Raw genomic sequence first — 14,388 nt, forward strand, 5'->3', positions numbered from 1 at the left:
TTTAGTTTATCTTAATTATCCAGGTAAAAATTGTCCAGAGAAATGTATACGGTGTATCCCAAGTTAATATTATCCATGAATTCTGAAAAAGTGCTTTCTGTTAGAATCATAATCGATACCAAATATACCAAACTAGAGAAAGTCATGTGTAGCTAATTGATCTGAGGTGCTGATTAAGTTTTTCTGGAAGAAGCCTGGGTATGGTATTGGGTTCAACAACATGGCTAGATATTTCGCTCTATACTTTAATTACCCTTTATCTGCTTTTGATATTTGAGCTATTAGCATTCAAATTAAGAAAAGGAATACATGGGGTTCTTTGCAATAATGCATTCTTCACATTTGTCTTTGAAATAGAGGTTTGGCAAGACATTTTAAAAGTTAATTTCTTGCTCTACTTGAGAAAAACAAAATAAAAATGCAATGACAATAATAAAAACAAATAATATAAAAGCAATGAAAACACTCTTAGAACATACAGTCTACAGTAATACAGTATGTTACATGAAACCCAAAACAAATCAAATTGGATACTAGAGATCTTGGAGCATAATCATTAGAGTGCTGTTGTGCTCTGCCCAACAAGATTGATTTTTGTCTTTGCAGGATCTTTCCAGAACACTTACCAAGTAAAAAAGTTACTTTGCAAAAATTTAAAATTTGATTGTCATTCTTGGTCAACTATTCCCTATCCTTTAGAGACAGCCACAATATTAGCATGTTAAGCTGGTGAAAATAATTTAAAAGCTAATGATATCTGGTTTTTCCATGCATCCAAACATTTCTTAAATGATAATTTGATGTAAGGTTAATATATGCAATTTCCAATTTTCATTCCATATTCTATTTTATTATACAACTACAAAGTTTCACTGGTTGTCTTAAAACATGTCTCTCTAGCAACATGTGCAGAATAAACTTGGAAAAGACTTCCAATAGATGTAGACATGCTCCTCTGACATGCCCCCTAGAGTGATTCATGAGCATAGTTCCAATATCAATGCAGCAAACAAATCTGAACCGTATTTCACAACTTTCACATAAACAGTCACGGGATCAGTTACACAGTTACAAACTGTGAATTCAGTGCTATCCTCTGCGCCACTCCAGGCCTGGTCCAGTATTCTTGACTCCTAATTCCAGAACAGTGGCACTGACTTCTGGAAATTTCAAAATTATTTGTTTAGTTTTGTGGAGTGATCAGGAATCTTTGTAAAGAATTGTACAGGGCAAAGCAAATTGGTGTCTCAGCGTTCTTTGAAGCACATAACCACACGATTGCATACTGCAGCCTCACTTGGTATGAAGCCAGAGGGTTATGTGACTTCACACACACACACACACACACACACACACTAAAAAACAAAACTTAGAAAGGAGGTGGGCTAAGAGTGAGAAAACCTATAATGTTTCATTCAGAAGAACAGCTCAAGAAAAGTTAAGTAATTTAATTGCTTAATTAATACTGTCTGTTTTATAATACTTACAGTGTGTAGTGTAACTTAATTTGTTTTAAGGATCAGAAGGCTAAGCAATGAACATCTAGAATGCAAATATTAGTAATGAAATGCAGAAAAACTAGAGTTTGTTTTGATAATCCAGCAGTCAGATATGCAGTTTAGTCATGCTAATTAGGGGTATGCATATCTCTCACATGGACAATCAACAGTACAGTTAACGTAATATTGGTTGGTTGAAGTTTACATATATCCCAGTGCTACAGTAAATATCCATTGTGTTAAATGTGTTTAATTATCGCGATCTGCTTGTCTTGGTTTCACAAATCCTATTGAAAGTCCCTCATGGGAAAGGTGTCACTAAAACTGAGTCCTGAAATCAGTTGACAGTAATCCACCTGTCAGGCCACAAAGAATTCCCTTTTCCACTGTGAGAGACACCACATCTGAGAAGCACCCCTTCAGATGTGTAAGATAGATAGGCATTTTCATGCAGACATTAAAAGAAATACCACACAGTACTTCTAAGAAAAAGGGGAGCTGGATCCTCCTGCATTAAGTAACTAATCCTGAAACCACTAGAGGTGTACTAATCTACTGATGCAGAAAAGATACACAGAGATTTAAACAAAAATACAAAGAGAGAAAAATATAAATTTCCTTTACTGCATAAGAATAAGGTCTTATGCATTTTGGCATTGTTGCAAAAATGGAACCAGGATTAAGAATGAAGTTGTATTAGTGAGCCTAGGTTTTAATCTATGAAATGACAATTTTTATTTTCCAAATCTAGAACTAGGTTTGTGGCAATATGAAGTGACACATGCTTCAGATATTAAGACTTCTATGTTAAATACATACTGTACTACAGTATTTACTGTACAAATCAGACACATTTGTTGCTCCTACTTTAAATTGCATAAAATATATTATATTAACTTTTAAATTTATATTTGAAAATAATCAGGTAAAAGTTAATGCAATCAAATGGTAATAAAACAGGATTTAATTTAAATCCTTTCAATTTCTCTGTGCACCAACTGTTTTCTTGGTAAAGTGGAAATCTTTGGCTTTGTAATATTAGCCCTGGTTTGAGACCTCTGAGTTTCCTTTTTATACATGCCAAGAGTGCAGTGATCTTTCAATGCATAGTACGCATTGACACCCCACACTCAATGCCTAATCTACCAAGAGAACGAGGGAGTAAAGCAGTAGTTCTTAGCCTATAGATTGCTATATCATTTAGAGTGGGTCCTGACTATGGTCTTTAATAAATTGAATAACAGTTCAAACATATACAGTATGTCCACTTTTTCAGTTTGGGAATTATACCATGCAAACTGCCTTTTAAGGTGAATTAACAGGATTTGCTGATTTTTGTGAAGAAAGTTTCAAAGAAGTCATTCAAGATTCCCTTGGAAAAAAAAAGATAGCAAAAAAAAGGTACTGTACCATTCATGTGTTTATATGACAATAAAAGAAGCTTAAGAAAATTAGAAACAAAGATATGAACTGAAGTTTCCTTCTTTTCAGTATTTAAGACAGGAAAATAGTTTAATAGGGTTAATCTTGAACATACATTTACTCACACTGCATTTCAGTCATTTTCTTCTTTTATTAAGACTGTGAGAAAACAAAAAAGTCTACTTTGAACCAATTATTTCTTTTTTACTCTAATTGAAATGGGAATACAATATTTATCTTGATTGTTGTTGACTCCATTGCTTGAATTTAGACCTCTGCATTTAGCATGCCTTTTCCCAAGTGTTTTCATAGAAAATCTTAAACGTACATTTTGGGAATAACTTGTATTTATGCTTATAGAAAATGTATAAATAACTGGGATTACTAGGACTTTTTTTCATTCTCTTTTTATGAAATGGCATTTAGTGCTGTTTCAGTTTCTCTTTTGTTTGGTTCTATTCTATGGTTGTCAGATGAGAAACAAATCTCCTTGGCTTGCCTGGGGTTTGGTGCTGATTTATAATTAGATGTTTCAATAATGGCACAAAGACTAGTAGCAAATGTTTCAACATCTGTCTTTTTCAGTGTTACATGGACCATTGTGCCAGCAATAGAGAACAAAGCAGCAAAGTCCAGAAGCAAATGAGGCTTGAATCCTTCAAGTTGAGGAGACTGAAGTTTGAACAGTAAAAAAACCAAAAAAATACACTTGTATAACTTAATACATTTTGTTTATTAAGGTTCTTAATCGTATAGTATTTAATTTTTTCTTTAGACCAAGTTCTAAATCCTTGCACTGGGGTACCAAGACCTGAGGTTTTTACTATAGTAAAGTTCTTAATCACAGGCTGATTGACTTCAGTTTTCATTTTTAAACTTCCTCAGATCTCAGTACGCTTTATGGTATATACTACCACAGTATTGATGATCAACTGATTTTTTAGTCCAAAATAAGATTCTTAGGGTGCAGGTTGAGGAGATACTGCAAATATTTCTTTATCCTGTAGTTATTGAAAATAATATACATTAGCTTGGGTAATTTTTAAAACTAAGGTTGAGTGCAAAGAAAGTCTAAAGAAGCAAACATATCAGTAAGATGTACAACTGATGATTAAGTGTCCAGCTGGAATGAAATGCAGAAGACACAGGATTCCCTGAGGACCTGGATTAAGAACCAGTGATGTAAAGCACTTTGTGAAGGTTGCTGTCCTTGAAAGGTGCTACATAAAATAAAACTGATCAATACAGCAAGTTTACCAGCATTGTCTTGAACTATGCGTCAATACAGGCTCTTCAAATGTGATTCCTTTTACCTCTGCAAAGATAATGGAATTGCTAAATGTGAAAAGGCATACAGCAGTTAAATGTTTTGGGATGCATATTAAGTACTGTTGAAGTACAGAACTTAATATAGTAGAACAAACATGCTAGTGGACTATTCTCACACCTTTATCTTTCATTGTTTGTGTGACAGACTAGTTTTGCATTCAACGGGAGATTTTGAGCCTTATTCTATCAATACCACGCCACGCAACGAACAGAAGAGCACTCCCGTTTTAGGTAAAGGTTTTAAAAGGGGACTATGCGATTCCCATGGTTAATTAATGCTGAACTTGTTTTAGAGACAGGAGGTACAAAATGAATGAAACGCAAGTGGCTGTACTGTAAGTGTTTGGGCAAAACTAGCTAAGAATATAAAGATGACTAGTTCACCTGGATGCTTTAAAAATTCTAATGTTACAATGATTTTTCATTTGTGTAGTAATCAAATGATACATTCAAATCACATTCACAGGTGTGCCTCTGAGAACCCAAATACTCTAAAAAGCCAAACTCAACATGCTACAAAGCTGGTTGACAGACATGGGGGGTTGAGAAACAAGGGGAGATTTACCACCTTCACATTATTTTTTTTCTGTGGTCAATGACTGTGTGGTGATTCATTCCATGACATGGTTGAAAAGCTGTATGCCCACATAAAAATACCTGTATGTTCATTAGGAGGTTTGCTGTATATAGTAACAATTTGGATTGTATTTAGCCATGATGAAAAGTGTTGTACAAATGTGAATATTCCACCCAACCATTTTCCAAGTGCTTCTTCCAATTCAGGGTTTTGGGGGAGCCAGGTCCCAGGCTGGGACGGCAGTCTATCGCAGGGAAGACACACAGACTCAAACAGACATGCACGCACTCACACCTGGCCAAATAACCTGCCAGTATGTTTTTGGGAAGTGGGAGGAAACTGGAGTACCTGGAAAAAAACCCATATCAAGAATGGGACTTGCAAGGGATCAATTCTAACCACTGCTCCACCATGCCACCCTGAACAATTGCAACCCAACAAAATATATAGCCTTTAAAATGCATATTGATTGCATGTTTGAGACAAAAACCTAACTGATTTTGCTGATGTATTGATCATTTTTTTAAGTTTCTATCACAGAGTTGAGGCTTGTAGATTAATTGATTATTTTCTTTTCTCTCTGAGAATTACCCTTAATGATAAGTGTCAATGTTTTTTATTGTGGATGGTCGTTTTGTTTCTAAGTGCCATTAATTCGTTAGTCAAAATGATCAGGTAAGAAACATTCATTAAGTTGGTCTGATCCAGCATCAGCATTTGAGCCTTTCAGAACCCCATGAATTTAAGCATTTCCATATTTTTTCTGTTTCACAAAATTATGGATTAATTTATTTAAATTCTCAGCTCCTGCGGAGGTCTTTAGAGCCACAGCTTTTTTTTTTCTCTCCTTGTGCTGATGCGATTATTTTCATTTCTTTATTACAAATACACTTGTTTCCAGAGCAGACCAGAAGAATTAATCATGCTTATGTTCTGCAAAAGGTAAAAGAATCTATTGTTCTGGACCAGTGGTTTTTGTCATTTAGCAATGCTGCCTATTGGGAGAAAATGTGTATTTTTAGACTTTATGTTGTGCAATTTGGTTTTCAGTATCACGTAGCTTTTTAAGTCATTTCAAGCTGTAGATGAGAAGGATCTGCAGATTTGTTTCATGAAACACTAGGTGATCAAAGATGACGAACAGTATAAAGTGCAAACACGACACTGTGTATGCTTAGTTTCAGAAATTCCAGGTGGGCTATTGTTTGCATTTTAACTCTTTGCAAAAGTAAAATCAGGATGTTATCACTTTTAAAGAATTTAAAAAGATGGTAAAACATCTTCGACATGCTGTGTTTCTTGAATTTTTAACTGCTGGATATCATCGGTGTCTCGGAATGTGTTTTATTGTAGATTTATTTGACTCCTGAGGGAAACTTTTTCTAGCAGCCATTTTTCATGGTTCATTTATTTTTAAAAAATAATTTGTCATAGACAGCTAGTTCCATATTTTTGATACTTTATCTATTTTTCCAGAATATTTTAGTGCATTATGATCCTATACAAACGTCTCTTGTAAGTTATTGATTCAAAGTATGGCTTCATGCTGTATTTTTATTTATCTTAAATATCCACAATATTGCTATATAAACCCTTGCCTTTGAATAAACTTCCTGACCTTATAAAAGGTTTTCAAATGCAGTGAAAGAGCAGGTACTATAGGGATGTGACCTCTCTTAAAGAGAGAAGGCTCTCTGTGGGGTATTAAACAGCAGCCACTATCAATCCCTGTCCCTCTTAGGTGAAAATGAGTTCAGTCCAGAGTGCTGTACCACTCAATAAATCACTTAAGTGTGTGATGAGCTTGCAGATTATTTTTTTAAATTGTTATTGTTTTAATCTAATTGGTATCATAGAACTTAGTTTAGCATTTTGCATTTGGGAGCACACTCGGTACTGTTTTGTTTTCAATTCATTAATGTGAAGATTAAGCCATCCTTCTGTTCATGAAGAGAGACTAGAGATTAGAGACTTTTAGGGAAGGTCACTACGTAATTTGGTTTTTAAGATGAGGAAGACTAATGTGGATATTGTATTTGATTAATTAGAGTCTAATTTCTTTATATTATGATACGTACCTAGGAAACTCATAATTAGTTTTGCTCACTGTAATAGATAATTATAGAAATAAAATCTGTATATGGGAATATCAATTTGGATCCAGAATTCTCCTAAGGTGGCAATTTCAATTTATTTAACTTTAATGAATGTACAGTCCTGTATGTTTTCCATTACACTAATAATAATAAAATAATGACTCTTATTTATAAAGCACCTTTCTAACCAAGGACACTGTACATAGCACCAGCCTCAATTTAATGGAGCCTATGGGAGGGAGTGTAAACATGAATGAGATCAGACATGTATGATTCAGCTAAATTATTTAAAGCCTTAGAAGTCAGTAATAAGATCTTATATTGAATATGTGACCTTATAGGAACCCAATGTATAGATTTAAGTGGAGGAGTGATATGCTGCCAGGGTTTGGTATGAACGGGGAAGCCATCTACCATTACTGTATAGTACACCAGTTTTCTTCAAATGAAGTTTGCTGCCCACCAGTTAAATTTCTATTATGTCACTATTTAGCTTCAGGGAATTTGATGTCAACCAGAGCTTGATGTCACATAAACAAGAGATAAGTGATGGCGTGGGGAGATCTGACCAAGAGCAAACATATAAATAATAAAAAGCAATGGGCCCAAGACTGAACCCTGCAGCACACTGTGATTGACTGGAGCCATGGGGGATTTGTGAGGACTAAGGGAAACAGAATGCTGTTTGCCTGTCAGATATGAGTCAAACCAGTTAAAAAAGCACCACAGATAGATAATAACGTTTGCCAGTGTTCGAGCAACACTGAATGATTTACTGTATCAAAAGTTGCACAAAGATCAAGGCCCATAAGAAGATGAATAGTTCTTGAGTCAAATGAAATAAGTAAATCATTCGCTACCCTGACAAGTGCCGTGATTAGGGTGAAAACCAGACTGCAATGGTTCAAACAAATCATTAGCGATCATGTGAGCCTGAAATTGATGTGCAACCACATGTGCTAAAACCTTAGATAGAAATGGTAAATTAAAAATTGGTCTGTAGTTCATCAATATATCAGAACCCAAGCCAGGTCTCTTTAGTATTGGGGTGTTTGATGCAGGCTTTAAAGCAGTAGAGACCACACCCATTAAAAGGACTGTTGATGATATTGATAATTACATGGCAGATGTCTGGCAGGCAAGCTTTCAGTAAAGAGGTACTGTACAGTAGGGATGTGATCTAGGCAACAAGAAGTTGTTAATAATTTTTGTAAATTGGTCTGTATTAACCAAACTAAATTCAGAAAAATCACTAGAAAAACATGTTCTGATCAAAGTTCTTAAAGATGAATGTGAAGCTTAGATCACGGACTACAGTATATTCATCAACAATAAATCCTTATAATGAATAAACTAAATTCACTCCTTCTTGAGTTCAAGAGATATCCTGTGCTGTCTGTAAACAGGGAATACTATGGTTTAATTTAATAATCTGTATTAGATGAATTAACATGAATTTCTGGGTGATAAACATATTACAATAGCCTTGTATCAGGGGTTGCTGAATTAATGAACAAAACAGTCTTAAGGCAGATTGAACTAGTGTGTCACTTGGCAATTCCCTGCACACATTTGTACAGTATTGCTGTTACATGTATGGACAGCATTAGCCACCCAAGCCCTGAGGTTCTTTATCACTGTAATATATGGGATAACATCAGATAATGGGATCTGATAACGGGGATTTTTCAAGAATGCCTGGTGCAAATGTCCATCACCCGTTGACTGTCATCCAATCAGACATAAAAACTAGTGTGGCTCACTGTACAAGACCAACATCAGTGTGACACAATGCTAAAACAAGATATAATTTCAGTGAGGCAAAATCAAGGAAATGTTCATCTCAATTATAGTACCTTATTGCAGAAATAAGAGCAGGAGGAAAATCCAGAATAATTTAGAAAATATTAAACTCCATTTACTATTTTACTGATGCTATAAAAAGTTACCGTAAGACATTGGACTTTCCAAGACATTGCAATTGTACAGTACGTATAAGATTTATTAGATCTTAAAATAACTGTTCATACAGTATTTATGCAAACCTTATCCTGCAGAGTATGTACTGTAGAAGTACAATGAATCTTATTTTCAGAATCTGTTTTTTGTGTGTTTAGTATGTAAGTTATCTTTTGCTAAACTGCATAACTAATTAAAGGAAACAAATTGATTAATAGATTTGGCCTGATTCCAGAAGTAATTTCAGAATTCATTTGTGACATACTGTAGTATTGCTAGATAAGTAATGTGTTATCACTGTAAAACAGATGAAAATGGAACACCACACAGTACAGTTGATGACTAAAAGGCCAGTGGGCATTTTAAAACAGGTTAACAATCTTTTTAATTCCAAACTTCAGTTCTGCTGTTTACATCAGTTGATAAAATTGGTTTTATCTAGAGGTATGCCAGTGATTCAAGAGCCATTTGCATCTCCTGAGAGGTAGTTATTTCATTTTATTGATAGTTTAGCTTACACATATTTCATATATTTAATCCGAAATACATTTACCCTAATCTTTCAATAAATATACAGTAGCCCCCAGAAAAAAGTCTAAGTCTGTGGCCAGATGCTATTAGCACTGGATGTTTATAAATGGGAGACATGTCAGTCAACCATTGGGAATCCAGTTGCAAGAAGAAGTACAGCAAATAGCCTGGAGAAAGAACTGTAGTTCATCTGTACTTCCCATTGGTCCTTATATTGGGTGCAGTGGAAGCTTGAAAAGAAATATTCTCAATTAATGTGATTCAAGTAAAAGTAAGTAATAAAATTGTAACTGCCCTGCTTTATATTAAAAGGGCAGCTCTGACAAAGACTTAATATACATGTAACAAAAGATCAAGCTCTGATGCTCATAGACACATGGCAGTACAGTATATGGTAATCTGGTTGGACTTGTGCAGAAGATAAATTACACACAGGAGTTATACTGTACATCCGATCTAAAAACTGTCATTCTAAAATGGAAAGGATCTATACTGTACATATGAACATCTTTATAGTACTTATTCAACACCACTACTTTTATTATACACAGGGAGGTAGGAAAACCATCAGTTTCAGGTTAATAATGTTACTAGAATAAATATATTTTGACATATTTAATGGTAGAAAGCTCCCTGATGCATTTCATGTTTTACGGAGGAGACTTGGTCATGACATTTAATTCTGAGAACTCAAAAGGCTAATTAAAAAATGGGCCCTTAAAAAAAAAACTTTATCAGAATGCTCAAATGAGTGAATTACTGAATTCTTAAGGAAACGGGAAATAACTTCTGGGACCTATGCAGGCTGACATGCCCAGACAGGGATCAAATAAATCAGAATCAATGTTTTGAAATTCATTTTTACAGCAAACCTTGGGAGAATGTGAAAGAAAACTAATTTTCAAGTCTGTAAAGGTTTTACCCTCTTCTTTTGCAGATAAAGACTAGAGTAAGTAAACTGTCTATGAAACCTAAGGAGTGTACTATTTCTGAAAGCGCTGGAGCTACAGTATAGCAGAAAACAACTCCTGAAGACTAAAGATTGCTATTCAGATTTGTCTGGAATTTCTTAGACTCCATAATAAAGACTTTTAAACCTGTAATTTTTCCTCAATCGTGTTTTATATTATTTATGGCATAGCCGTTTCTCCACTTTAATTAATTCAAATTAATTAATTAATTCTTTGATAGCATAGAACCGTTTATATCGATCAGTTTTTTTTTAGAATACTGTATGATTGCAGTATTTCCTTGGCTCAGTGGCACTAGTTTGTTTAGCTATTAATACTTTGAAATTTATTTATAAGGAAAAGTCAATTTGCAATTAAACAATCAAGGGCAGAAATAATGAAATCATTACTTGTGTAAAAAGAGTTGCTATATTTTTTCAGCAAACTTGAAAGAAGAAGAAATAAAAAAGAGGTCTAAATACATTCAGCATATACTTCCCATTCTGTAACAGATTCCAGGATTCTAGTAAGATCCTTTTCTTACTAACCCCAAAGTTAAATAAACCCATTCCTTTAGTGGTAGAAGAATTAGATTTTTCAAAATAGTTGTGTTTTGGAGTTTGGGGAAAACTTAAAGAAACCTGTTGAAAGTAGCAATTTTCACTACTTATAATCAATCATTTTAAATGCTCCTTGAAAACCCAATTCAGGCAATCAAATAATCATCTTGTACAGCTCTGGCATACAACGGGAAAGATGCTAATAAGCATAGATTGTCTGATTTCTAGCAGCTCATTGATTCCTGAGCTTCATTTGGCGCAATCTTGGAGAGCTGAAAAAAACATATAGAGCTATACAATTCACTTTAAGGGAAGTACTGCATTAGATAAAAAGGCCTCAGCTCTCAAGCTTTGTGAGCTTTGTGAGGTTCCTGTTGCATCCTAGAATTGCCTGGCTTGGTTTGCAAGTCTTGATAAGCAATGCCATAGCTGATGCAGTTTTGGTGCTCACTGACATTTTCTTTGAAGCTGAGAAACCTCCCGAGGCTTGTGGGCAAAAGAAATATCCCCAGGCTTTGGGAAAACTAAAAAGGGAAAAACACATTGCGAAAATAAATCAGGAAACTTCCACATGCGCAAGGCTTCAAGAGTTTGTGGTATATGGAACTCCACTGAGGTTGTACTGTTTAAATTTTCATAAATCTTCATCATCTTTGATAGGGTTTCCTACAGTATCTCTAAGGTTGTGATACGGCCAATTTTTCCCTGTACTGTAATGATGAAGGACGACACATTTTCTTTCCCCTAGATGAAGGCTTGATTCTTTCATTTATTTTGATAAATATTTGAAAGTTTCGAATATACATTTGATTTTGTAAGAAACATTATTTGCGTTAAAAACTGGGTTGATAATGAAGAGGTATTTTAAACTTACTGTACAGGTAAAAATAAATTTGAATAGCAGAAAATGTACAGTACTCAGTAAATACTGTATATTGGACAAGTGAAAGATCCAGATTATAAGGTGGGTGGGTGACAGTATACAAATAATATTTTCAATTGTACTGCTCTATACCAGTCCCTGTGACAAGGGCAAGTATTATCAAGTTGTCTCTCACATCTGTCTTCCTCCTCAGCATAGAAACTGCTCTGTGACATTGGCATTTATTGATAACAGGGACCAAATTGTGATATTTGAATGGTGCAGTGATCAACCAACATTACTTTATGAAATATAATAAATTAATAACAAAATTTATTTAAAATGTAATGTGCAGATTAAACACAATTGTCAGACGCCGTCAAATTGGAAACAAAGTGTACAGTACTTATGATCCTGCCATAGTTTTTTTGTGCTGTTGTCTATAATTTCTTATAAAATGCAGTTTTGATTTGGTTTCTTCGTTCTGTGCCCTAAATAGAATTTGTAGTTCTCATATTTGGGCATTTTTTTTCATCTGATTTTTTCCATTTAAATATGTAGATTTCAGAGGTTGAGTTTTGCACTCAATATACATTGGTACAATCCTTAATATTTTCTAAGAGTCTGAGTGTAACTTTAAAAAAGGCAATTGAAGGTCTTTATTTTAATCAAGTAAACACAATGAAATAATTCAAGACGGGTTTTTTTCTCCAATCCTTGCTCTAGGGTAGTAATTATTGAAAATAACATTTAGATAAGTGAAAAGCTTGGAGAACCTGCAGCTATTGTGATGATCTAACATCGAGCATGTAGTTACTATTCTCATATTAAATAGTTCCCATTAAAATTCTTTTGAAGCAGACCAAAAATTTAAATTCACATGTGTATAAAAAGACATCAATACCTACAGTACAGCACAGTACAACTGTCAAACTAACATCTCTGTGCTTAACATTTCAGGCTGGTCTAGAATGTAATGCAAAATTGACGTGAAGAAGTGTGATGGTTAATTGATGATTAATCAGAAACATGATTAATATTTACAAGAAGTGAAGTCAAGGGCCAAAACTAATTTAAAAGTGTGTTAGTCATCCATCATGCTGCACCTATGGCTTCATTACTGCTAATATGAAATGCCTAGGAGCAACTTTCATTTAGGGAAGGAATTTGTTTTATTAATTTTTTTAACATTTCTCATCACAAAAGTCCTCCTAACAAAAAAGAATGCTGTTCTCTTTTCAAATCTGAGAGGGTTTCTTCAATCAAAAGAAGATTTGTTTGTTTCACAGAGTATTACTTTACAGTGAAAACAAAACCTTTTATTGCTTTATGAGATTATTTTTTTTGTCTGCAAAATAAAGGAAAGACACTAGGACTGCATTAGCTTGGCATATTTAAATGCAAATATTCTTTGTCTCCTACAGATCGATATGTTTTTTCGGAAGTAAAAGTTTATAAATTGCTTATTGTGGCTATATGATGGAATATGCACAAATGGTTGTGTTATATGCACATGATCTGAATAAATATAAACATGATAAAATACAAAAACAATATAAAATATGATGCAATATGTTTTCATATGTATCGTTGTTTTATTCTAACAGGAAAGACGGATATTAAGTAGACATTTTTGTCTTCAGATTTTTGTCTTGTTCTCAACAAGTCTAACAGATCATGTTTTCTGGTACAGTGCATTTCAGTGTGTTTCTTTATATGAGCACTTAGCCACTTCATGTAAAATTAACCTCAGGAGGGTGAAAAGGTAAAATAAGAGATTATAAAGTTTAAATTGCAAACAGTTGCTTGGTTCTTGTGGTTTAGTACTTAATTTCACCTTGTTCGCTTGATTTAGTCTACAGTATTTTGTTTTACCTCTTCATAAATCCTTCATTTCATCATACTGCAGCTCAGTACTGTGTATTTCAGGGAGAATGTTAGTTCCATTATCTAGGTTGTTAAGTGTTGATGGAAGAGATGGTGAAGGAGTACTGAAAAATTTAAAAATCTTATAGCATTGCAAAGATCTGATAACTAAACTCTTGGAGAAAAATCTCAAAATACCTTGAGAGAAATTTGAGGGTTGGATATTGAATGAAGAGTTCTAATTTAAATAGAACGTTCACATTGTAAAACATACTGTAACTTTGCATTCCTTTCTTTTTTTTACATTGTGCAGTAAAGTCCTGATATACAGTAGCTGAGTTGAAATGATCATTTATTGAGGTGCTAGCTGATACAGTCATAGAAATGAATAAATATGTGCTTTAAATGGTAAGCTGCTTAATTCCCAATTTTTCTGTTTTTATCTTCCTACAGATCCCTCAGATCAGTTACGCTTCCACAGCTCCAGAACTGAGTGATGATCGTCGTTACGATTTTTTCTCCCGTGTTGTCCCTCCGGATTCCTTCCAAGCCCAGGCAATGGTGGATATTGTGAAGGCCATGGGGTGGAATTATGTCTCCACAGTGGCTTCAGAAGGCAGCTATGGGGAAAAAGGAGTAGAAGCGTTCATCCAGATTTCTCGAGAAGCAGGTACTGTACAGTGTGGCAAATGAGCAAAATTGTTCAGAACCTCATTTCCACAGGTATTCAGAATGGA

The 14,388-nt window shown here is 34.3% G+C and overlaps 1 protein-coding gene across 1 annotated transcript in view; it reads left to right on the plus strand.

Moving 5' to 3' along the window:
* The window catches only part of grm7 (glutamate metabotropic receptor 7), a 241,636-nt gene that overhangs the window by 72,158 nt on the left and 155,090 nt on the right, over positions 1 to 14,388 (plus strand). Inside the window, exon 2 of the mRNA XM_088916628.1 lies at positions 14,105 to 14,321. Coding sequence (XP_088772754.1) covers positions 14,105 to 14,321 — 217 coding nt within the window. The remainder of the gene's footprint in view (positions 1 to 14,104; positions 14,322 to 14,388) is intronic.

The sequence above is a fragment of the Atractosteus spatula genome, chromosome 5, assembly GCF_055471065.1.
Source record: "Atractosteus spatula isolate fAtrSpa1 chromosome 5, fAtrSpa1.hap1, whole genome shotgun sequence".
NCBI classification, from domain to species: Eukaryota; Metazoa; Chordata; class Actinopteri; order Semionotiformes; family Lepisosteidae; genus Atractosteus; species Atractosteus spatula.